Raw genomic sequence first — 27,644 nt, forward strand, 5'->3', positions numbered from 1 at the left:
AAATATTGACCAGGAAGAGATGAACTTGATAGCTTGGTGGTAAAGTCCCTCATAAGTAATAAGAAAGATGTTGAATTTTGAGCATACCACTTCAATACATTATTTGGATGCCCTAACCAAAGATTTTTCAATGATGCTTGCTCTGGACAATTGTATTTCATAAACCACAAAAAATTAATTGTTTCAGAATAGAGAAAGTATCGAGGTCTTCCTTTCTTCTCAGGTGTAGTAAAGATTATGGTACTTCAAATTTCTTTTCCAGTTCCAGTGGATTAGGAGACTTGAATGTGGCATTTATATTTAAAAATTTTTGACCAATAAGGTCTTTGCTATTATTATGAGCTCTAGATAAATATATTCATATTCATACAATTCTTCCTTCAAAAGGATCCTTTCCCTAAGTCTTTTGTTTGAATCTTAGGATATTATGGGAGTACCATTCATTTGATTGGAGTGTAATTTATTTGTCATAGATTTGCTTTCTACCTTCTGAAATAGAGATGGCTCCTGTTTGTGGCTAATTTATTATCATTCTTAGTGCTCCATGCTTCAGGAAAAAAACAAAACAAAACAAAACAGAAAAACCCTTCTTGCTGTCCCAGACACATTTAATATAAAAAGTCTTCACATGTACTTTTTAATTAACTCAGGTGTATTGCTCAGGTGCATTGTGCACTACATCTTATAATTTCATTAGGGATTAAATTTTAAAAAGGAGTTTTATAATGAAAATTCCTTTTATGGACAATAACAGCAAAGGTTTTTAAGAAATAAGAGTAAGCCTGAAGAAAGGTGAATAGTAAAGTATAAGAGGAAAAGAAAAGAAAATTGATTTGAAAGAAGTGGTAATGAGTTTGAATGAAGCATAAAGGAGGTGATGGAACAAGGTGATGACCTCAGAATAATTTCTTTAATGAGAATAGAATTTTTTTTCAGTGATGAATTTGTAAGGTAAGAAGGTTACATAGTAATTTCCACAGTCACTTGCAGTAATCGACATGTTAAAAAAAAGCCATTATCATCAGAATAATCTGTTAGCCTTGGTTCACAGGAAAAATAAGTTTCTGTGATTGTTTTTCAGTCTCAGTGGCATCAATTTTTTGAAATGACTCACTCAGTTAATCCAAATTTGAAAGGCAGGCAAGAGGTGTAAATAAATCCCTGCAAGTATCGAAAACTGTATGGATCGCGGTTGGCTGGCATGGCAAAACTAGTGCTTTCCACTGAGGAAAGGTTCAATTTAGCTCCTGCTGAGCAGCATTTAAGTCATTCAACTCGACTGTCCAGGCATGTTTCCAGTAAATCTATACCCTTGTCAAAGGTGGGAGTGGCAAGGCGAGAAATCATTATGAAGCTAGAATGCCTTCATCCAGGCATTTAATAGTCTGTTGCTTTGTTTTTCAAAGGAAACTTGCCCACTATCTCTACACCTACTTCAGGAACTTCAGTCCCTGCCACACTCCCCATGAACAACTGCACAGAGAAGGAGTTTGTCTGTAGAGCCTCTGGCCGCTGCATCCAAATGACCCAGAAGTGTGATTTTAGACCTGACTGCTCTGATAAGTCTGATGAATCAGATTGTGGTGAGTATATGAAATCTTGTACTTTGTTATCTTACTAGTTTCTGGCTGATAAACACATTGCTTTAGCTTCTATGTGTTTACTTTTGGAATTTGGTATTAGCACCAAGATGCTATTTTTAATATGATTTTCCCCAGAAAAAATAGTAACATTTTGGTCTTAACATGGGAATCTAAGATGTTATGCACTTTCTGCCTTATGATTCCAGCTTGACATTTGAAATTATTAGTGAAATGTGACAGGGGAAAGAATTCTCAGTTCTGTAATGATCGGTAGCTATACATGGCAATTCTAAGTCAACATTGTTTCTTAAAATGTTCACTGGTCCAGACTGGAAGTGAGAGTAAGTTTACTGTCTCGATGTTTCAGGTGGACATCTGGGAGAGTGGGATGCACTTTTACCTACTTACTTACCTACTTACCTACTTACCTACCCCTAAATATGGTGTTTGTTTTCTTCTTCAGGTTTTTTTTTGTTGTTGTTTGGTTGGTTGTGGGTTTTTTTGTTTTGTTTTTGTTTTTTTTTCATACAAAGTAGTTGCAGCAGCAGCAGCAGTGATTATGAAATTCAGCCTATTCCACACAGAAGTGAGTTACAGCCTGTAAAGCTCTGGCAGTCAGATGGGAACACTGGAAGTGAGACAATGGACAAGGTCCCCATATGTTGTCCATAAAGGTCTAAGACAGTTGTTGATTGCTTCTGAGCTGCAGCAATTCACACTATAGCATTTTAGAAGAAGCTGTTAATGACTTTCCTTTGCCTCCAAGTATGGTACTTGAAAGTGCTATTTTATAGAAGCCAATTAATGAGGGGGGACAAACATCAGAGAGTGACCTCATCAACCTTTGGAAGCAAAACTATGGTCACTGAAGATCAAAACTCTGAATTCGTTACCCTTTGTGTGGGGAACTCAATTACCTACCTCAGGGCTGAAGGCTCAGTGAGGAGAAGTAACACTAGACTCACTATGTCTATTTCTTATGTGGGAATAACTGGAAGAAATGAATCTGATATATAAATATCACTGGCTAGTTTCCTGTAGTAGGGAAAAACACTAATCATTGAAATGTTGCCCTGAAAAATAAAGCAGACCCCTCTGAATAGAACTTTTATTTTTCCCCTCAGAAATTTACATTACCTTACAAAACATCCTTTCCTTCTGAGCAAGATAAATACTGTGTAGAATTAACCTTTACATATTGGCTTTGTGTGACCTCTGCCATCACTAAGATGGCAATTTATCATTCAAATGACAGTACTGGAATAGGAGTTAAATATGTCCTGACTGAAACGGAAAAATATTCTAGGGAAGGTGTTATCTTTATCAGAGGCAATTGAAACATAATGTTTACAAAGCACCTTGAAAGGGGCATAAACTCTTAATGCTGTACCACTCCTCATTCTCAGGAAGCATCACAAATCTTTATATGGGTACCTCCTGAGATCACACTGGCTTCAGTTTGCTTCCTTACTGAGGATATGCAATCTTTAAATCAAAACTCTCTCGCTCCTTAGTCTACCATTTTTCCCCTCCAAGGAAAGAAACATCAGGCACATTCTCTTAACAAACTATGATTTCTTGATGAAGCATTAGAGCTTCATGGGTTAAAATAAATTCTCATTTCCCTTGCATAATTCTCACAGCGGTCACTTAGACTTCAGTATAATAACCTGTTCCAAAGTTCTGGAGAATGACTAGACTCAACTTGGATCATGTAGACAAAATTTCTGTAAAATACTCAGTAAGAGTATTCATAGCAGAAATGGAAAATATGTGGGGGTTTTTTCCCCTAATAAAGGTCAGTAGCAGCTCACTTTTCTTGTCCAGTTGCTCCGGAACCAAAACCTCAGTGATTGGCAGCTGCATATTTATTTAATAGGATAAAAATTCAGTATTTGACACCAATACCAAATAGCTGCCTGAATATTGGGGGTTTTTATAGAGTTTTGGTCATGGACTTTGTACACAATGCACAATGACTTGCTAATGTCGTCAGTTTACCAGACTGAAGAAAGAACCCCACAGCAGCTCACAGATTTGCAGCTGATGAATTTTACACTCCTTTCCACATATATTACATGACAGATTTTTAGAATGACCTGAAAGCTGATCAGAACACATATGAAGGTAGATATTCAGATGCAAATTAATTGGTATATTGTCAAAATTAGAATCTGCCTAATAGAGAACATAGAAAATTGATGTTTTATCTATAGAGAAAAAACTATGCATGCTAGTAGTGTGCAAGTATTCATGGTTACTATAAATTGAATCCCTTTTATTTCCATGTTGCTTACTTTACTGTACCATCAGCTAATGATTTTCAATCTTTATATAAACATTAAGTATTAACTGTTCATCTCTAAAGTTATGGAAGTCTGTGACTTTGAAGACAAAAACCTATGTGGATGGCATCAACCAGCCTTGGAACAGATGTCAGGAAGTTATTCCATACATACCACAAACATATTCAAGTGGAAACTTGGAAGAGGGGCAAATCTCTACCCTGAGCAGGAGCAATACAGCCCATTAACTGATCATACTACGTGAGTACAATTTTTCAGAATCTTTCTTATAGAGCATGCAGGGGAGTGCTGCTGTCTGCTCTATGCAGTGGCTGTGGCACCAGCAAGATAGCTTTTGACATGTCAAAGCCAGGTTTTGGCTGCCTCTCTTTGCACTCCATTATCAATCCCCTCTATTACAAATTTTCATCCTACGTTTATATTTCTTTTCAAGCTGACTTCTCCTGTAAAAGCTCTTTGTAATTAATTTGGTACTGTTTAATGTAGTTGATGGTGGTCGTCATCTGGATCAGTCTGGGGTCAATACTTTCTCAGACAGTCTTCAGTCACACAGACAATTTGTGCTCACATTTTTACCTTACTAGCTATTGTTAGCTATTGTTAGTTATTATTAGCTATTGTTAATAATTTTATTATTGTTATGGTTAGCTATAACTATTATCCCAGGAGTTTTATCCAAGGATGGGCAGAAAAAGCTACCATAACAGGTCTTGTGAATTCTGCAGTCCTTTAATATTTAATTAATACAGCTCAGTTTAGTAGATATTTTCTTTACCATATATTTTTATATTACCATTTATCTGATAAATTATATAGCTACATATTAAAATATAAAATGTTTATGTTCATATTAAAATATAAAGATGTTAATGTTCTCTTAGTGAATATTTCTAAATTAATATTTCATTGTAGGTGAATTTTTAAAGATAAGTACAAGCTCCCCCAAAGATATTTCTTTGATTCGTCTCAAAGAACAAAAATTATGGACATTTGGGTTTACCCGTTTAGTTTCTTGGGGGTTTCTTTGCTGTTTTTTTTTAGTAAGAATTGTGATTTTAAGAAACACATTAATGCAATATATTCCAGTTTAAAGTAACAACTAAGGTTCATTGAAACCAAATCCCTACAAGTTTTATTGGCAAATGTATTGAGTACAAACAACTTTCAATGTTATTTATTATATACGTTACATACGACTTCATTAATAAGAAAATTTCTGTACAGATTAATTATTATGAACAGAAAAATACTTGACTGGTTCTAGTGACACGTGTTTACTTTCTGTAATTCCTCATTGAGTGCAAAAATTGTCTTTAATATACCAGACTCACAAAAAATCATTCAACAACAGCAAAGAAGAATTACAATGCCACCTAATTATTTCTAGGTCTCTACATTACGTATAGAAAAGAAGTGTATTACATAAAAAAGAGCAACTATTTACAATAGATTAGCTGTCAAATATTTCATTGACTGCTATTTAATTGTTATATATTAGCCAATACCAGCACTGTATGTGTACTTAGTAAATCCTTTTGCATCCTTTCCACTATGCATTTGTATTGGCACAGTGATACATGAAATTGTACTACTGTTTTTCAACATATTTTCAGGGTTTAATGCAACTAACAATATATTGAAAAGGACACATGAAAAGAGGAAGTAAATGATCCATAGAGATCTGAATACACCTGAAATGTATTGCTGTTGTGATGTTTCACGTGAGATGCAATTTGGTTCTACTGTTTCCTCCTTCCTGTTTATTGGTCTAGAGAAGAATACAGAAGCGTGATGCTTCCAAATTACTACAAAGATGCAGAGCAGCAGTTCTGTTGAATTAAAACCCTGTAATGTTTGCTTTTATTTTCTTATCCATTTTCCCCAAATTTCCATGGAGTTAGGTGAGAGGAGATGTATTATTACAATCTTGTGTGTTTGCAAATTAAAATAAAACATATAGAAATCTTTGGATTTATCCTGATGCAAGAGCAAGTGACAGTGCAACTTAAAACTATTTTTTTCAGCAGAAATAGCCATGAATGGTTGGAGAGTGAAACCATTTGCTTCCCTAGAATAAGCACTGGGGCTAGTCACGTGTAGGCTGATGAATTGTGAGGCGGAGGTGTGAGTCTTTGAAGCTGTAATTACATTAATTAAGTGAAACTAATGACTTCAGGAGTAGAGGAGAGAACAGCTTGTATTTGCATATAGAAACCCAAGGCTGGAGGAATAGAAGCCATTATGGGAATGTGCTATGGCAGCCTGGCAGTCCTCAGCTCTGGTTGCAAAAAAGATGTTGCGTGTTTTGCAGAGAACTCGGTGACACTGACATTGTGCACTGAAAAGACCTCTGCATGAATGCAGAGCTCTTGTGGCACGAGTTTACACTCAGCAAATGGAATTCTCTTTGGCACTTGGGTTTCTAAAAGCTGTAACAATGAAAGTATCAGTTTGTGTAGCCTTAAAGGAAGTGTATAGAATAGACACGAGCAAGTGCATAACTCCACTGATTTATTTTACCTTGTAGAGAAACAGGTTAGTGATGCAGAAAATTCTTTGACATTATTAATGATATTTGGGTACAATTGGTAATTGAAAACTCTATAGTCACTTAATTGATATAATTCATACCCAAAATCTGTCATCAAATCTAATGAGTCAAAACAAATAATGATGCAGAAATAAATTTCTAAGCTCACATGATAATTATTGCTGTGTGAATAGCTCCCCTGATAATCATATTTCTAATAGATCTGTCTTGCTTTTGTGTATGCTTTTCAGACTATCATTACCAGAATTCAGGACAGACAAAAATTAGTCAAAATTAAAGGTTTTAAGCAATATACTTAAGCCCGGCAGTTTTTAAGCAGTCAAAAAATTTTTAAATTTAAGAGTCGAAGAATGTCAAAATAGGAGAAAAAATTATAATCCCATAAGAACACTACTCACAAAACTTTTGAAGGGAGAAAGCTTAATTTACTTACTTGAAGGTGCTTCTTTTTTTATACTGTGTTTACCATAGCTGATATAACCAAAACCCCAAAATTATACTGCATGTACAAAATTGCCCTTGTTTTGTGCCATTGAGCCTGACAGAGAAGAGATAATAAAATAAGCATTGAAATCAATATAGAAATGCATTTCTGTGTATGTGGTAAATACTAGGTAGTCTCCAAAATAGATAAATACACTTAAGGAATATGTTGTGTGAAGGGGTCAGAGACCTGATCAGCTAGGACACGGAAAATGTGCAAGGAGAGTTGAGAAAGCCTTATATGCACAGAGCTCTGTTTGGAGTATTCATCACCAGATACATTGACTCTAAAGGTAAGATTTTATCTTTGTGAAAAAGCACAGAGAGAAAATTCTCCAGTGGCCAGGCAGGAAGAGGAGCAACAGGGTGTTCCATGGATGAGGATCCTCTCCAGTACAGCATAATTCCCCTTAAAATTCCTTTTCCATAGCAGCTAAATAATTTTCTTTATACTGAATAATTTTCTTTATACTAAATAATTTTCTTTAGAACTGAACTGTCTCAGGATTTGTGAGGTGCAAGGACATGAAACAACCAGTAATAAGAAAGGGAGATTCATTGCCTCAGCAGCCTCCTAGTGCCTAGGTGGAAGGGTGAAAAGTTGAAAATCAAAGGCAAGCTGTGGATTTGCAAATGGGTGGATGAGGGGAACCAAGGCCACCCCTCCTCCAGTCACTGCAGCAGCTTCCTTGTGCTACCAAAAAGACAGCCTGAGCTCTCAGTCCTCCCAGCACTCTCAGCACAGCTCATAGCTTCCTTGACTGCTAAGGAGAGCCTTTTTGAAGATGTCCTTTTCCCACTAGCTTCATGCCAGGACTTCCTTCTTCATTACAGATACCTTTTTGATTTCAGCAGTGCTTTATAACCAAAATCAAACCTTTTATAATACTTTTCCCATATTGGGATAGCTTTGTCCATGTGATGTTTAGATAAAGCGTTTGAGACACCTCTGTGCTACAAGCAAATACCTAATTTAAAGTCTGGAAGATGACTTCTTCACTTGGATTATCCTAAATGTGTCTTGAAAGTGTATATGCTGTCATAAGAAGACAATATCTCCTCTAGATTGACCTGTAATGCAGAAGTTACAGGAAGATGTTTACAGTTAGCCATGCAGATATTTAAAACAGATATTCTCTTATAAAAGTGATTCAGCCAAATATTCTTTTCAAAACAGACATTAAGCCTTTCTATCTACCTAGGAAGAGCAGTGTAATTAATTGTTATTTTTATATTTAATATATATTTTTATTACTACAACTAATTACAGGATTGCTGAAAGTCTTCACTAGGTCATTTATAAAAAAAAAAAAAGTCTGTGACAATTCATTCTATAATCCTTTTTTGTTTTCAGATAATAAGAATTAAGATAATCAAAGGTCAGGTTTTCCTCTGTCATTTTTTTTGAACAAGGTGCAGGTTAGTGTATGCTTGTTCTCTAGGTGGTTGTGAAATGTAATCAAATACTTTACTATTCACTCTAGTAAACATCCAAGGTGACAATAAGGCAAGAAACAAGACCATTGATAGTGGGCACTTTATGCTGAGTAAAAATGTAGTTATTGCGGAGCTTTCTACAGTAACATACCACATTGTACTAACGTGCAATGCAGAAAATAGCTAGTTAAAAATAGTGTTCACTGTGATTAGAAATTTTGGTGGCTTTTTTTAACCTCAGGATTGGTTATTTGAGAAGGAAATTAATTCCTCTTGTTTCCTATTTCCTATATATGTAAATATAACAGAATGCTAATGAGAGGTGGCAGGTTTGGATGAGTCATGGAAAGACCATGAACTAATCTCAGCCCTGTGTCAGTTGGAGCAATCAGAATAAAATCTTCAATGGAGAAAATCCAACTAACAGCCACTGACTGTTGTGCTGTGATGAAAACATGGAATCTTTCATCTCTGATGCCATTTGCTTTGTGTGGTGGTTGGTATGCTGCAATGCTTTTAAGTGTGTTGGTAAATCTTGAGAGAGTTTGAACAGAAATTTTCTGAAAACAATGGTGCTGACAGAACAAAGGAAAAAAAAGGGGATTAGTTTCAGTAATAACATACTAATCCATGCTCTACTGTTCAGCTATAAAGGTTTATTTGTTTGCGGTTTAAGGTTTTTAGGCTTTCCTTTTCAGTATCAGCAGTTCTGTTATTTTATTGTTCTGTTATTTTAAGGTAGCCTTAAACCAATGATACACCTTCTGCTCTTAAAGGACCCAGAAATTTCTGCAGTTCCAAGGACACGTCTGTGAATTTTTAAAAGTCATACCTACAGTTTGGAGATTTAGAGATTTGCAAAATTTGCAAATGCAAGATCCATACAAAAAGTGTACTTAGAGGAGTATGCAGTGATCATGTTTTGTCTGAGGAACAGATGAGTTCTTTTAATCAATTGTTTCTACTTCCAATATGTTGATCTACTCAGTTACTGAGAAGGAAAGTGTGATTTGAAGTGCCTCATCAGACTTTGTACTTCATTAGCATTGTGCACTTTCTCTGATTATGTGCCAAATGAAGATCTGTGTGGTTGTACCTTACTCATCTCTCTTCTGCTGTGATTACGCTATACCCGTAAAGCACTGGATTTACATGATGTGCCCCAATTTTCCTCTCTGCTCTCTAAGTCTGCATGTCCATTTGTATTCTTCTCCCTGTAACTGAACAATATTGCAACATGAATCTACAGATGGATTCAGATTTGAATATCAGGTGACTCCACCAGTGCTTATAAGAAGTAAGCCACTTATCTTATCAGACTTCATCTTAACATAGACAATACAGATAATACCTATTAGTATCACCTGAAGCAATATGTTACTTAAAAAACAGACACTAAAGACTGTACATTCAATATTTTTATAAGAGAGATCTCTGTAGTGTGTGTATAATGAAACTGAAGAAAATATCATAATTCATTTTAAAGTAAAAAGAAGTTTGGAAAATGCTGAAAATGTAAAATTACATTTTGCACCATCCACTTGGGGAGTTAAAATATTGTCCATTTTTCTTGGGTTTGTTGGGGTTTATTGTTTGTTTGTTTGTTTGCTGGGGTTTTTTTGCTTGGTTGGTTTTTGTTTTGGATTGGTTGGTTGGTTGGTTTGGTTTGGTTTTTCTTGTGTGTCCAACTAAAATAATACCAATTACTTTTAAGAGTAAGGTAACAGCCAGAAATTACTTGCAGGATGATGTAAAATTAGTTCAATTCAAGTAATCATTATTTCATCAAACCTAATTTTGAATGAAAAAAGAGAACATAACCAAATTATTTTTTACCTCTTATGTTAGGATTAATCTCATAATGAAAATAGATTAAACTGTGAAGAATTTAATCATTATATGTGAGTAAAACTTCACCAGCTCATTTTCTTACTGGAATTTGTATTTATTGTGTAAAGCAAGGCTTCAAATTTTTATGTGATACACCTATAGCATGGTTAAAGATAGAAATTTTCTTTTGTAATTTTAACTCTTAGAATTTGGTAATAAATATACCACAATTTGATTTAGTACAAGGATTCCTTCTCACATTTGTGATTTTCTTTTGAGCCACTTTTTAATGTCAGTGTCCAATTACGGGTCTCAGTATGTGACACAGTGTTTTGGTGTGTTAAGCACCTTTTTTTTCTGTTTGGTTTGAATTAGCTATTGAACTTCCATCCTGTGCCAAAGTTTAGATGCTCAAGAGAGAAACTTTTTCTCTAGCACTATGCATGGTCTGTTGGCATCCAGCAGCTTACAGACAACTGTAAACACAGGTAGAGGTTGTCTTCTGCAGTAGCAAATAGCTCTATGACACAGTTTCAGAAAGCCGCCTTCCAATGAGTTTGTGTTTACTTTATTGTGGCATGGCAATCATATTGCTTTCTTGTTTCTGGGTTTATTATGCATTAATATTAAATATTAATAGGTATGGGAGTTTGCTAGATAAAAATATGTTTCAAATTTTGATAAGAGAACTTACTCTTTTTGTAATAACCAGCTGGAAATTAAATTTATCACATATTGCTCTAAGTGAAAATCTGCATTACCAATAACTGTTCTCAATTCCCTTTTAATTTTTTGTTTTAATCTTTACAGAAATGTTTAAATTAAATTCAAGAAAAGCCTTCCTTTTATTTTTTTTCTTCTGGTTGTTAGATATAGATTTTAGTTACTGACTATTTAAAACTCATTAAGTGTTAAGTGGTTAGAAGTACTTAGCAGAGAAAATCTTTCTCTGATACATAGAATTAATTAAGTTATTGGAGTTCCTGTTCTTTAAGAATACTGAAAGTCATATGCTTTAAAGTATTTTAATTTAAAGTATACACTCTTTTTCTAAAATAATAACCTAGCAATAATTTTTATTCAGGGAAGAACCTTTTTGAAGCCTATTAATATGTTATGTGTCAAATACTGCAAGACAGGGTCTGTAAAAGATTTGTTCATGTGTTATGATCTATAATAGATCATCCTGTATTATCTACAGAAGGATAAGTAACCAAACTATTTCTGGTGCAGACACTGAATATCTAGCAAGCACAGATATGAAAGAAACAAGTTATTTTTTTATCATTCTCCTTCTTTCTCAGTGTAAATCTTCTCATGCTTCCTAGAGATGTGCTCTGCCACATTTCTTTCAGACTCACAGTCACTACACATCTGAGGTAAAACCTTGGCACTGCCCATCATGGACTACCCTCTCCTTCTTATATCACATGTTGTCTTCTGACTAAACCAGTGGGCATAATGGGCAGTGCATTGAGTAGCTGTAAAACAGAACATAAAGGAGGTGATAAATTTCTTCTTGAATGAGTGCTTGAATATTAAAGTCTCTTTCACTTCTGATTTTTTTTTAGCATTTTTTGTGATTTCTACAGGAAGATGTAGTGTTGAAAGGAGTCTTAGAGTTTGTTTTTCTTTTAACAGAAGACTTTTATTTATTTATTTATTTCTATGACCCTTCTGTAATATTTCTAAATTGCTTCTATTAACCTTTTAGCAGTTTCCCACCTCAAAGTCAAATTTCAAGTAAACAGTGTTATAGGCACAGCTTCCCAATTTTACACTTAACTTATTGAACTTACATTGGACTTTATACGAACATATAAAGATTAAACCATCCTTGTATGTTTGCCTGTTTCCTTTGGAATACTGTTATATCGAATTTTGAATGCTTATGAATATTTATATTGCAACTTTTGAAGCCAATGGTAGAAAATATGAAAAGCTTTCTGTTTATACCTACTTAAATTTTTACCAGAACTTTAATATTGTATGGTTTCTGACACTATAAACAAGAATTAATAGGAATCAACATAAGCATGATGTAAAGGTCAAAGTATTGCAGTTTACAACCATCTTGTGTCAAATATATAAGGCATTAAAATACCAGTACTATATTCTGATGACACAGTACAAGGAAAAACAAGACAAAAACATAAGCATTTTCTCATAAATATGGTTTTTAGGAATTAAAAGAATTTAACTCCCTCTCAACTAAAAATTTTCTCAGAAATCTTTTGATGAAATGTTTTTTAACTAGGAAATCCTAGCTAATCTAAAATGAAAATTCTCCTGCAAATACCTTAACTGTGGCAAAACTTCTGTCAGCTGGTTAACCATGCTCTTGGGGGAGAGAAGTTAGAGAAAAGAATGATCTCCCCCAGTACCACTACCTTGATAAAGAGTGCAGAGGATGTGGTAAATGCAAACTGAAGCCACTGCCTTGTCTGATTCAAACCATCAGCTTGAAGTTTGTTTGCCCACATTTCCTGGTATGTCTAGTATCCCACAGTGCTTCCCCTTTGGTCAAACAGTGCTCTTTTTGAATGTCATCTTCAGCCCTAGTGGGTTTGCTTGACTACTACTTTGGTTTTTTTCTCTGTACAGAAACCCATCTGGTCTAATAGACCCTGCAGGTCACTAACCTGGCACATCCTGGGCAGATGGTGTTGTAAAGCTGAAGAATAACACTTTCAATAAGTCCAACATGTCTATGGGGATCTGATTTGCTCTGTAGATACTGCACAGTATCTACATATTTTCAGAGAAAAATGGAAATGCATGTGGAGGCTGTTGCTTTCTGAATTTCAAAATTTAATATGGTGTGCTAATCATTAAGATACGTATAACTCTAAGGAAACTGAAACTTCCATCTCTTCAACAGGAAGCTGAACACGAGCCAGCAGTGTGCCCAGGTGGCCAAGAAGGCCAATGGCATCCTGTCTTGTATCAGGAACAGCGTAGCCAGTAGGAGTAGGGTAGTGATTTCTGTCCCTGCATTCAGCACTAGTTAGGCCACACCTCAAGTATTGTGTTCAGTTCTGGGCCCCTTGGGTCAGGAAGGATATTGAGATGCTGGAGAGTGTCCAAAGAAGGGCAGCAAGGCTGGTGAAGGGACTGGAGCACAGGCCCTCTGAGGAGAGGCTGAGTAAGCTGGGGCTGTTTAGCCTGGAGAAGAGGAGGCTCAGGGGAGACCTCATCACTCTCTACAACTCCCTGAAAGGAGGTTGTAGCCGGGTGGGGGTTGGTCTCTTCTCCCAGGCAACCAGGAGTAGGACAAGCGGGCACGGTCTTAAACTGTGCCAGGAGAGGTTTAGGTAAGACATTAGAAAGAAATTCTTTACAGAGAGAGTGATCAGACATTGGAATGGTCTGCCCAGGGAGGTGGTGGAGTCACCGTCCCTGGAGGTATTTAAGAAAAGACTGGATGTGGCACTGAGTGCCATGGATCTAGTTGATAGGGTGGTGTTGGGTCATGGGTTAGACTCGATGAACTCAGAGGTCTTTTCTAATCTGATTGATTCTGTGATTTTGGTTGATTCTGTGGATTTTGTTTGTTTTCTTTTCTTGTTGCTGAGATCTGGAAGTAAATCAGGACTCTTTAATGAAATGGAGTTGTTTGTTTTCTAATCAGATTTAGTTTTCAATCCTAAAGAAAATAATGAGTAAAAGGTATTTTATAAGTCCATTTAAGTGCTTAATTAGGCATTCTCAAACAATTTCTAGAAGATACATAAAGGAATTAACACTTTATAAACTAAGATATGTCCAGCAATTAATTAAATCAGAGCTTAAACTTTCTGTACAAGAAAGTTCAGCTGATTAGTTTTTGATCCACTTTCAAACATTCCAACAATAGACAATTACTACTGTGAAATGTGTAATTCACAGCATGAGACATTACTTGTAACACTACCAGATTTAAGATAGGCTTAATTATTCAATAGGTCTCCAACTTTTCTTAACACATCTAATCTTTCCCTTACTACTAATTCCCATTTAGTATATTCAGTTCACTGAGTTCTTTTGAATGCTTTGAAGATAGAAATACAGTGAAGATTCTTTTATGAATACCCATTCTTTGCCAACTACAGTTTAAAATATATTTGAAATATCAAGCTATTAACAAAGACAAGTGTGCAAATATAGATCAGTTGCTTATGTTGAAAATTTTATATCCATTAAAATGTTGTGAATTTCCCTCTGAAATTAATTAGAATTATTGCACTGGCACAGGAATGTCTCTATATAGGGAATGCTTTCAGTACAGAGGTAAAATTAATTATTTTCAGAGGGTAAGTATCAAGATTTTAATGACACTTACTGTAGCTGCCAACTGAAAGGTTTTCCATGGGATAATTTTCCAAATTAGCCTGAGCTCTTGAAGCTACTGGCAGGGGAGCCTTACTTTTTCTGCTGAATTTCAGCACTTACATAAGATCTACATTGAAAGCCAGATTTATTCACTGTTATATATGTTAAACAATATCTTGTTTTACACTTCTTACCATTGAGTCCTTGAGATCTCACTTAAAAAAAAATAAAAATCAGGGGAATATTTTTATGGAATAGGAAAGAAAGGAATTTAAGCAGGTGTTAGATGATTAAATCACACAACTAAGAAACTGTTAATCCTCATTAAAGATCACTTAAAAACAAAGATGATGGATGAAGACAAGAATGTCTTCTGAGCAGAGTAAGAGAGACATAATTTATGTTTATGGAAATTTTGGAATACCTTGTCACTGTATATTTCTTACTAGTTTAAAATACAGGTAGTCCATCTAAGAAATCTTTTACTTTAAAAGTCAGAGCTTGACAAACTGAACAGATAATTGCACATATGTTAACTGGCTCTGCTACAAAAGATGCATCCATAGGAGTTGAGGGTCCTTTAGCTTATGAACTCTATGCAAACAGAATGATTTCTTATTACTTTCTTCAAACTCTTCCCCCTATAGAATGTACACCTCCCTGTAATGCAAGTTAATGTTCCTGGGAGAAAGCATTTCTTTTAAACACAGGTAGATCACAAGTATGTAAGTCTTGTAGTCCTAAGTGTACAAATTTCCATGATAGGAGTGAAATTCAACAAGGGCGTTTTACACATACCCATCCCTTTCTGATCCTTCTGTTTCCTGTTACTTTCCCACATAACCTTAATATTCTTGTAATCGCATACTGTTACCATGCTTAATGACTAGCACTCTGTGAAGTGTTTCACTGGTAAACTTAACTTTCCTCTGGTTTACTAGTTTTAAATGTGATATTGTAGCGAACACTGAAAGAAGGTTAAAAAATTGCAATGACCTCTGCCTTCTTAGGATGTGCTGTGGGGCAAGCAGCATCTAGGCAGAGACATGATCTTTGGTCTGCCTTCAGGACAAAGACATGTCTGACAGAACATACCAATACGAAATGGATGATTGAATTTCATCATAGTGCTGATTGTACCCTACCACTGCTTCAAACTAATCTTAGAGAGGCATGGATGTAATACTAGGAAGTATAAGGGCTGTAAGTGCTACATCTTTTCAGAGCTTTTTGTCATTCTGCTTGTTACAGTCCTCTTGAATGCTGTGATAAATACAGAGCTGACTCTCTTGGGCCACCGAAGGCATATGTTCCCAGTAGGAGAGTAAATCCTGAATTTTTAAACGTTTTTGCGAACCTTAAGAGAACTGGATGAACTCTTTTACCTCTGGGCCTGACCCTGGTAGAATACTCAGTACCAGGGAAAAGAAGAAACCTAAAATTGTTACATTGAACTAACATCTTTCTTCAGCAGAAAGGAGGGAAATAAATGATTATTCCAAATATATACGTGCTTGAAAGACCTGTAACTATGAGCTTTCAAAGTTTTCAACTATTAATTGTAGTACCTGCAGTTTATTAGGAGAAACTTTTAATATTTAGGTTGCTATCTAAAGGATAGTGTAAATGCAGGAAGTAATTATAAAGATGTCTGAACTGCCAGAATTCAGTGATAAAAGAAAAGCTTCAGCAATAATTCTCTCATCTGTCTCTGAGTGAAAAGAAAAATAAAACTGTGGAGAAGATCCTGATTTCCACGGATCATTATTCTTCCCTCTAGAATCTCCCCCGACTAATTTCAGTCCCTACTGGGTTTATGAACAGTCTTCACTGATTTCACTTGTAACATGTCTGACTTACACCAAATGTTGGTATGCACCATATTTTAAATGTTGTATTTTTAATTGTTTGGGAGGGTGTTTTGTTTTGGTTTTCAATTCTGGTTTCAAGGGTGTTTCTGAATCTGCACAATCAAATTCCTGACTCTTCCCATTAGGCAGGACTTTGAGTCTGGGAAGGGTCTGATGCCATGACATGTATTTCTCTCAGCAATGCTTGCTGGTCATGGTCACTGCCTTCTCACAGCTGTACTGGTGCAGCTTTGCAGAGTCCTTGCTCAGAACCTGGTCAATCAAGAAAACTGAAAAGCAAGGAAAACCTAACACCAGCACCTATTTAAAAACATAGGCTACATCATCAGATTTGTGAACTGTTGGAGGATGCAGCAAGGCCGCAGTGCCTAGCAGCATGGAAAAGAATGTAAATAAGAGGTGAACATCCAATCATATGTGAAGGCTAGTGGTAAATATAGATAATAGAGCTAAGAATATTGTTAGTATGTAAGATTCTAGAGGAGACGGTGTGTGAGTGAGGCTGTGTGAAGAACAAGATGTAATATACTGGATGAAGGCAATGAAAGCTGAATTTAGACCATCATCATAGAATGCCCAGTTTTGTTTACTTGGTCGTCCTCACAAACAACAACAGTGAGCTCTTGTTGGAAAGGTTGTTTTGAGAAGCACTAAGCATGAGGCACCTTCAATGGGGAGAGCAGAATCTTATCTTTGTTTAATATCTGTGCTTTACTTTGGAAAGCAGGTGTTTTTAGGGGCCAAATCTTAGATGCCCAAAACACTAAAACTTCTCTTCTGGTCTCTCTGTACACACAGAGTCTGATGCTTACTTCATCCTTCTGTCTCTTCCAGCAGCTCAGGAGACAAAGTTGCACCCAGTGTCTTGGATATTCTTGACCTTAAGCCAAAATTGAACCCTCTGATTTCCCTGAGGAAAGAGGATTGTAGGGAAAGCCAGAAACCCTTTTAGCCCACATCTACATGATCCCGTGGATAAAGGTTGACTTCAACGCTTTATTTTTTTTACCAATCTCTGATATGAAAATATCAGCTGCCTTTGCAAGGGTTTTTTTGGGATTCTGGCTACGCACTAAAATGTATCCAGATACGCAGACAGTAGATACTATCTAAGGAAATATTGCAATCATAACTTAATTATGATTATCATTTTTGTTTTAATAAAGATAACCCTTTTTCTCTGAGCAGGTTTACTGAAGAAGGCTGGTATCTGTTCGCAGATAGCTCAAATGGAAAATTTGGTCACACAGCTGACTTTTCTACCCCTGTCATCTCCCTTACGGGCCCCAGATGCAAAATCATATTCTGGAACTACATGAATGGTTCAACAATAGGTTCTCTGGAGGTATGGAGATGCTCTTTGTTTTGGTTTTGGTTTCTGGTTTTGTTTTGTTTTTTTTTTTGTTGTTGTTGTTGGTTTGGTTTGGTTTGGTTTGGTTTGGTTTGGTTTTACTGCATGAAATTGCTTTGAGGAAATTTATACCTTCTTTTTAATCTCATTAAAGCCTAGGTTGCTAATAAAGGAAAATGAACTAACACTCTACTGCTCTCAATATATTATGATCTAAAGGAAACATTAGCTTCAATAAACTGGGGAAAATATAACCTATAACAACCAAAAATTCTGACCTTATAGACATACCATGGTTGGAACTTCCATACAAGCAAAAGCCTGGTATTTCACAATACCCTTTGACACTGAAAAACAAGAGTAGGACATCAAAGTCTTTGCCTGAATGTGGGAGCAGGAACAAAAGAAGTAACTGTATCCAAATTTGACCTAAAATTTTGTAGAAATAGCTTATTCCTTGGAAAGTTGAAGATACAACTTTCAGAGTTTAATTATATTAATGTAAACAACACTGAACTATTTCTATGACATAGAAGTAACAAATGTGCTTACCCATACCTTTTTCTTAACTCTAATTAAAATAAAAACACTTCTTAAAAGGAAATATAACTCATTAGCAGCTTGTAGATCAGAGTCACGGCAAAGAGAATGAATAAAACAGCAGCATTGTTCTAAACATTTTTTTTTTTTTTGCCACACAACATAAAATGGGATTTCCTATAATTGTTACAAAATACCTACAACATCAGGAATGGATTGAAAAAAAATACTCAGGATGAGTCACTCAGTCACCTCTGCGTTCAGTATCAAATTGGATATATAATATACTAGGTAATTCACAGTCTATGTAAAAGCATGTGTGTATGTGTCTATAGTCACCCTCATATCTTCATATAAAAATATAGTTTGTATGTGAGAGTAAAAAAGAGGTTTTCTTATTCAGCATCCTTTATTCTCTCAAGTAATATCTGTAATTCCTTTCTCTCTAATTTATTTATTTTCCCTTAAATTTATGTCTTCTAGAGACAGTTCTTCTTGCCTATATTTTCAGATGTCACTTCGTTTTTCTATCCAATTTAATATACTATCTGTTCCTTTTGTTCCCCTGGAACGAAGGCTCCTTATGTGAGGATCTGCTGTTTGCTTGGCAGAACTTACCTGTTATGCAACAGCATATACACTCATGGGACTGCATAAATTTAAAACAAAAAACTGTTTCTTTTCATTATGATGAAAAATGCCTGCGCTGCCCTAAGAAGATTACGCAGAGTAGCAGTAAATCCTTGAAAGCAGTAGTTCAGGCAATTGGTGAATGGATGTTTAGCTCTGCTAGTACTGGCTGGAGACCCAGCTTGACACACTTCATCAAACACTCATCTTGTTGTTACTGTCAGCTCAGTTGAATTTGGATCCTCAAGAGGTTGGAGCAAAGCATGTTTAGGACTTTCTGCTCATGTTGAAAAGTGCCATCTTTCCCCAATTCACTGACTTTTTGCAGGGGTATGTGGGCTTACAAGTCTTTCATTGCCCAAACATATGAAATTTCATCTTTATAAAAAAAGAACAAGATTTTATTTGTAAAAGAAAAAAATGTTTCATAAGAATCAGGACAAGAAAATCTATCCCAGAAGAGTAGTCTAATGTATGTATAAACTAGTAACTCTTTTTAGTTATTTTTCCATGTTTTCCAGTAAGGAATAATTTTTATTCACTGTTAGCCCCCCTGGATAAATTAATGAGATCAGTTAGTCCACGTTAAGACTCTGGACTGAGTATGTTTTCTGCGATCAGAAAACCTTAAAGCATTTCCTTAGTATGGTCACTTATGCTGGTATATCCATTTGCGTTGGATAGGACATCAGGAAAAGGTTCTTCACTGAGAGGGTGGTTGGGCACTGCAACAGGGTCCCCAGGGAAGAGGGCACTGAACCAAGCCTGTCAGAGTGCAAGGAGCATTTAGACAACACTCCCAGTCACATGATATCATTTTAGGTTGTACTGTGAGGAGTAGGAATTCGGAGCTGATGGTCCCTTCTGCTTCCAGATATTCTATGATTCTGTGATATTTAATGATGGTATAGAGATGAGGTGTACAGGATGCTTTCGTACTCCCGTATACATTTAAGGGACCCTAAAGTGAGTAGGAAATGGAAAGATATCTTTTTGTGATCTAGAATTATTACTCTTTTTAGGTACTCTGTAAAACCAGTAACAGGACTTCTAAATTGTGGACTCAAAGTGGCAGCCAAGGTGCCCAGTGGAACAGAGCAGAAGTGTTCTTGGGAATTCGATCAAATTTTCAGGTATGTATTCCTATATTATGTGTTTCCTACACAGCTGGCTTTAGTACTTCTATATTATGCATACTTTACCTCCTCATTTCCCTTTTTGCCCTGTACATGTACCTGTCATCCCCAATAGCAAAAGTCATGTTTTTGTCTGTCTGAGTGGTTGTCTGAGCTGGACTCAAGCTTTTTTGGAGATTTCTCACTCCTCTTTAATCTCAGACTGATATCCATTTTTAAGACAGAATCCTTTCTGTCCTTGAACCCAACTTAGGTTAAACTATTCCACTTCTTTCTCCTTATTGTGAAGTAAGTAAAAATATCTGGGTTTTGAAAAAGACTCTTGAGCATGATGTTTGCTTTGGAATAGGAGTAGATTTCCAAGCTTCTTAGAGATACTTAGTTGTAGTCTTATGAAGAAAAAACAGAGACAGTCAAGAACTGTTTTTCTGTAAGTAATGTTAGCAGATAACCCTTCGGTTACTTCGGTCATGGGAGCGTATGGGTTTCAGGACACCAGCAGCTTCTTTATTGCAACATTACAGCTACTTTATACAGTTCTGGGAGTGAACATGTACTACAGCATTGGTTTTCACTATCATAACAACTTATAGATTGGACATGACAACCCATGTCCTAACACAATTCAGGCTGACATTCCGCAGGAACTGCCATCTGTGTTGCACAGTCCTACTGTCCGTGGTTAACCCTCTGCCAGGTGTAAGAAGTTCCATCTTCAGTATCTCAGTTTACTGAGAGCCCAGAACCAACTAGGCTCCCCAACGTTCAATAACTGTAGTGACAGATCTGTACAAACTGTAGTACAAGCTTTTGTAGGACTGTGCTTTGAGGAACCGACTCTTTATATTCTAAGATTTGCAAGAACCACCAGTCTCTGATCTTCTCATGTTGTGTGTATAAGCTTTTCTATACCTTAGTAGTGGCTTACTGTAATAGTTCTGTAATTTTTATTAGGTTATTTTCAGGGCAAAACGTGGTGTCAGTTACATGGGAGACGTGGCATTGGATGATATTACCTTTGAAGATTGTTCCCCTTTGCTCATCTCAGGCAAACCTTGCACATCAGAGGAATTTACCTGTGCCAACAAGTACTGCATCCCAAAGAATAATCTGTGTGATTTTGTAAATGACTGTGCAGATAACTCGGATGAAAGCCCTACTACTTGCAGTAAGAATGGATTTTTTTTTAAAATATAATTATCATAAGTAACTGTGCCTGCTGTGAATTTTTATTACTTGAATACTTTTGACAGCTCATCAGCTAAGAAAACAAACAAGAATAATTTGCTTAAAGTAATAATTTGGTTCTATTCCTTGGCTTTTAAGGATTTGAAATTACTATTATTCAATTTAAAATCACATTATAGAAAACACAAAGAGCTGTTAATGAATTTCTTAAAATAACTCAGAAAGCAGATGTCTTTAAAAGCAGAATAAAATTATCCTGCTTTCCATATGAAAAGAATGTATTAAAGCTGAAAAAAATGCTTCAAACGTAATACCTTTGGGAGATGAGGGACCTACCTCCTTAGATATTTCAAGGATTGTCAGGTCTCTCAGCAAATCATTTTAATCTCAATACTGTACAATTTTGGTTTTACGAGAGATATCAGGAAACAGCACATGTAGTATCTGATTCAAAGAATGATGTTTCACATCAAATGGCTCCTCCTGGATCACAATATATGATATTAACACTTTCTTTTTTTTTCTACTACAGTAGTAGGAAAGGCTCACACAATCAAATCTGCATTATTTGTGAGGCATCATATTGTGAGGCACCATATGAACAGGTGCCTCATTTTTATGGAGAATATGAATAAAGTTTATCAAATTCTCACTGAATACAAATTCTACGAAACAAAAGTATACTGATATTCTATTGAGCTAAAGTACATGGCGAAGGGACTGTATTTGGCAAATTATTTTCATGCTATTTAACTCCTCAGTGATTTGAATCCAGAAATACTACACGACTAACCTTTATAGGGATCTTCAGATCTTCTGCAATTAAAACTGAGGAGTATTTCAGTTGGAATTACTTTACTGAAAAAGATTCTCAAACTTTGGCTTTTATTTTCTGAAATATTTAAAAACTGTTTACTCGTATTTTTTTGACATTTTGGCTACATGTGTAGATTCCATGGATTCCAGCTCCTTGGCCTCATTACTGATGCTTCTGGTCAGCTGTCAATTAAATAAAGCTGCTTTTAAATGGCTGAACTTTATCAGATCCCAGAAGAGGCTCAGGTTTTGTATACGTTTTGCAAGAGAGCTTTTGTAATTTTTTATATTGTCAGACCAAATAATTGATACAGTTTCCAAATTTGTCTTCAAAGCACTTTCCTTTCCAGCAGTAATAGTAAGAATATTCAGGGCACAGTCAAAAGTCTCTCTGCTGAAATTGCAGCTTATTTCAGCAAGTTTAGTCTTACTTGGTAATCATTATAATTAACTTATAGATGCATAGAGGGAAAAATATACATAGCTTAAACTTTTAGAGTGTTGCAGGTGACCTCACCATAATTTAAGTGGACAGTTTACTCACCGTGGTTGCTGTTTTGACATTCAAGATTTGAAAATTGGTAAAAACCACGCATATTGATTCATATGAAAATCAACCAAAATTATGACAACTTTCTCTTTTTCTAGGCATTAAATACAACTTAAGGAGAAATGTAGATAATCATAGAATCATATGGGTTGAAAAAGACCTTTGATATCATCAAGTCCTGCTGTTAACCTAGCATTGCCAATTTCACCCCTAAACCATGTCCCTAAGCACCACATCTACACATCTTTTAAATACCTCCAGAGATGCTGACTCAGTCACTTCCCTAGGTTACTTGTTACAATGCTTGACAATCCTTTCAGTGAATAAATTTTCCCTAATATCCATCTTAACCTCCTGACGTGACTTGAAGCCAGACCCCACCTCACCACAGTCTCCTTTCCAGTAGTTGTCAAGAGCAATAATGTTGCCCCTGAACCTCCTTTTCTCCAGGCTGAACAACCACAGATTCCTCAGCCGCTCCTCATCAGACCTGTGCTCCAGACCCTTCATGAGGGTCCAGTATATGTATCTAATGACATTCTGAAAAAAAATCTCTTTTCATGTGTATGCAAATGTCTTTCAGGTACCTCTATTGGCCATTGCAATTTTGAGTTTGATCTTTGTGGATGGAAGCAAGATGAAAATGATGATTTTGACTGGAACCTGAGAACTAGCAGTACTCCAAAATTGGGCACTGGACCAGCTACTGATCATACACTGCAAGAACCATCTGGTCATTATATATTTATAAAGAGTTCCTTTTTTCAGCTGCTAGGAGAGAAAGCTAGGATTTCTAGTCCTGTCCTAAGCAAAAGGAATAAAAACTGCAAGGTACGTGAAGGTGGGCTATTATCAGGAATTAAAAATTTGATCTTTAGATTGCACCAAGGTAGTACTCATAAAATGAATAAAGGGATCACTGTAATAATTCCTGAGAAGGAAAAACAAACAAACTTTTTTTTTGAAAAGTCAGGACCTGATCTTATGTTCTTGAAATATCAAGAAAATGTATATTTTGCTATGGGAGAAAAATGATTTCTGTAAGTAAATATGTGCTCTTGGAGATTCAGATGAACTTGACAGTGAATAGAGTGTCTGATTTACAATGTCTTACGGAACACTCATCCGAAGTAGCAAACAACTATTTAATGGTTCGCAATTTTATGGAGAAAATGTGTATAAATATAGTAACAAATGGTTTTCAAAGAGTACAGTTACAAATGGTAGGATGTGTGACAGAAGATTTTATTACCAGCTCTCTAGAGAATGCGGAGATGTAAGCTTTGATCTCCCACAACACTCCAGCACATTGTAGTGACTTCAGCTCGGTCATTTCTTTGCAAACCTGGAATGAAAAGTTTAACAGTTCTTATATATCTTTTATAGTTTCACTGAAAGAATAATTTTTCAGCAAGTTCAACTCCACATTGTTTTGAAACGGCATTTTTCCACATTTTCATAGTCTTTAAATGTCAAGGTAAAAATTAGTGGCATCCCAGTTTCTAATATCAGAGTCAAACACAAAGTGAAAGTTTTAAAATGAATATTTGTCAATAATTCTACAGTGAATAATACCAACGCTGTGTTAGAAAATAACCCTTATATACCTTTGTTGAATTATTATTCACTGCAGAACATTGTGTAGAGATACCAGACTGGTACTCCTGCTATCTCTACCAGGAGTGCTCCTTCAACCCAGTGTTGAAGCACCATTGTTGCAGACTATGGTGCCAAAAGAGATGGTGTTGAAAAAAAGTATTAAACTTATCTGTAATTATTACCAGAAACATATAGCATACCTTGTGATTCTGAGGGAATTTAAGACATCAAAGAATTTTAATAAAAACCATGAAAGTTGTAATTAATATCAGCAATTTCTTTATGATATATGTAGTAGGGAGCACTGGATACTTGTTTTTGCAAATATTGTCTGTAAATTTTTGAATTGTAACCTTTTCAATTTATTTCAATATGAGAAAAGTAGTTACAAATCGGACCAGTTATAATTCTTTCAAAACTCTATTATAAATTCTTCAGAATAAAGCTGAAAATATTAAGTAGGTAGCTGGAGAATGACAACATCCAGGGAGACTTGTAGATCTAAGACTAGAGAGCTAGCCTATGTCCTGATGTAAAACAAAGAAGTATGGGAATGAATATTTCACATGAATTCAAGTTTGAATAATGTGGGGCCCCAGCCATGAAAGGACTTAGATATATGCTTAAAACTAAATTTGTGTATAGCTGTTAGCAAGATGATATTACTCCTATATGATATATCTTGAAATGATGTAATAGAACAGAAGACCAGTATGTTGACGTTAATATATAAAATCATTCAGTGTAATTGAGATAAGTGTATTGCAAGTAAATATGAAGTACAGAAAGATTGATTTGGGGTCAGGGAAGGGGGATGGAGTATAATTCAATTATAATAAAAGAAGGAAAAATATATAAAATACTGTCTTGTAATTTTGAAAAGAACTGTAGTCAGTCAGGAGTTCTGTGGTGGGAAAATCTATGACAATATCTGCTCAGAAGGTAATGACAGAAAGCAAACAAAATTCAGCAGTGGTAAAAATAAAGGGATTAATCCTAAAAAAATGTGAAAACATTATATGATCTAAAGATATATACATATATTGAAAAGAAAACCATCATTTAAAGAAGGATTTTAAGAGAAAGAGAGTAGTCACAGAACAAGCAAATGTCAGGTGAGTATAAATATTTCCAAGTAAGAAAACTGACTTATAAAAATTAGATTTGACTACATTGCACAGGAGACATTCTAAAAGTAAACACAGTAAAACTTTCAAAAGAATTGGAACACAAAGCCCTTGGTGGTTTTACTAATCAAAGATTAAAGAAAATAAATTAAATAGAAATATAGGTGATTTTTAAAAAATAGTATATTTAGGCAATGCAATAGACTGCAGAAGCCTATAAATCCTATAGCACCAGGTAACATAAAGAAACATATCTTTACATTTGCATTACAGATATAATAATATCTGTTATTAGGTTTTATAGCTATAGTAAATAAGTTAAGAGTTTTCATACTTCAATGCTTGTGCCATGCGTTATGCTGGGAAGAAATTTGAGCTATAGGCATGTTCTTGCATATAATAACATGAATTACCTTGTTTCAGAATCCGACATAATTTTTGGAAATTTTCTGATCATTGTCAGAAACAAGATAATGAACTAGATTAAGTATTAATTTGACTAAATACAAGTATTCCTTTGATGTTTTTGAACTGGAAATAACCTAGAGTGCAGTTAATGGTGAAGAATTTTCACAGTGATTTGTTTCATGTTCTGTATTTATTTGGCGTTAGTTTTTTGCTTCATAATTTGTTTTCCTCATTCTAACTAAAAATAAATACATCACTGTTTTCTAATCCAAAGACATCTTATGTCTTATTTTAGATTTTTTTTTCATTTGTCCATGTAGAATACTTGCTTCTATAATAGATTAGATTATTCTCTAATTACACACTCTATAATCTGGCACAAACACATCTATAACCAAATAATTGTTCAGTGAAACAAACTGCTTCTCATATTGTAAGTGACACTACTCTATTCCTCTTTTTCCTTATTAAGTATTTTAATTCATTTACATTTACATGCAAGAGTTATTCAAAGGGATGAAAGATCAGCTGTTGAGTATTTTATTGCTGGCTTCAAAGTTTGACTTATGGGATAGTTCAAAAATTGCCACTAGTAAGTCTTTTTTATGCGTTTTAATTAAATTATTTTTCAATTAGTAAAATTAGTGGCATATTGTGAATGTAACTAGTAATGCTCAGTTTAAGCATTATTGTAAATACACTAGAGAATGTGTCTGAAGTCACCTATTCCATTCCTGATGTTCTTGTTCTTGCTTACAGATAATTTTCTATTATCATATGTATGGAGCTCACGTTGGATCATTGATTGTCTATCAAAGATCTACATTAAAACATGAAAGAATTCTACTTAATCTTACTGGAAACCAGGGAAATTTCTGGCAGCACAAGGCACTGACATTGGCTGGAAATGGAAATGAAGATTTTCAAGTTGTCTTTGAAGGAATAGCTGGAAATGGTCCCAAAGATGGCATAGCACTTGATGACCTTACGTTTTCCAAGGAGTGCTTACCATTGCAGGAGTTTTTACCAGCAGAACCCACAGAGCTGCCTCCAACAGGTATGTTCTTGCTATGGACAGCCTAGGTAAGTCTGGAAAGAAGGAATAGCAGCAATGCTTTCATTTCTTTGTCTCTTCTTCAAAAGAGAAATAAAGACATGTAGAAACTAAAATGCTTTTAGGCAACCCATGAAATTCTAATAAAAATATTTTATGAAGTAATTGTTTGGGTACTGATTTAACACTTGTGAATCTGCAAAGCTTCTTTTCTGTTGATGTCTACTTAGACAATATACTGGTTAATTCAGTAGGACTTATTTATGAATGGTTTAAAAATATAGTTATTGTAAAATAAAGAACTGAATGGGAAAGAGCCAATATGGATAGTTTGCAATAAGGCCAGCAAGCTTTAATGCTTTTGGCTGGTGGGAATTGCTACTGATACTATTTAGGCAACACATCCATCTTCTTCCTGTCTGGTGTGGTGCCAGTACTGGTGCAATTATTTGCACCATCCTCACTTACTACTCAGGGGAAATAAGACTCAGCAAACATTTACCAGAATAATAAAGTTCTGATGGGGATGGATCCCAATAACCCCCAGGTAAGAGCTACTCTTGAAAGCACCGATGCTGATCATTACCATTATTTGCTTGGACAAAAATGATGAAGGAGAAACTCTTTTTGACAGAACAGGACAAATTTTTATTTCCTCCTTCCACATTTGTCAAGGAGCTACTCAAATGTAAAGCCCTGAAGTGGAATTTAGGAGATGCATTTTTTTCCTGGGCCTAGTACAAATTTCCTGCATGACTGCAGAGAGTCATTTTGTCTCACTTCTCTGTGTTTCTGATCAATAAAACAAAGTTAATATTTCCCAATGTCAAGGACTACCAGGAGAATGAATCATTAATTTATGTGAGCTACTTT

The 27,644-nt window shown here is 35.4% G+C and overlaps 1 protein-coding gene across 1 annotated transcript in view; it reads left to right on the forward strand.

Annotated features, from left to right (window-relative positions):
• MALRD1 (MAM and LDL receptor class A domain containing 1) overlaps positions 1-27,644 on the forward strand; it is a 236,467-nt gene that overhangs the window by 76,106 nt on the left and 132,717 nt on the right. The window contains 7 exon segments of the mRNA XM_050325308.1: positions 1,407-1,583; positions 3,952-4,129; positions 17,561-17,717; positions 19,916-20,026; positions 20,984-21,197; positions 23,167-23,414; positions 26,477-26,774. Coding sequence (XP_050181265.1) covers positions 1,407-1,583; positions 3,952-4,129; positions 17,561-17,717; positions 19,916-20,026; positions 20,984-21,197; positions 23,167-23,414; positions 26,477-26,774 — 1,383 coding nt within the window.

This window comes from Myiozetetes cayanensis, unplaced genomic scaffold (assembly GCF_022539395.1).
Source record: "Myiozetetes cayanensis isolate MyiCay16 unplaced genomic scaffold, myiCay2020 scf1, whole genome shotgun sequence".
Lineage (NCBI taxonomy): Eukaryota > Metazoa > Chordata > Aves > Passeriformes > Tyrannidae > Myiozetetes > Myiozetetes cayanensis.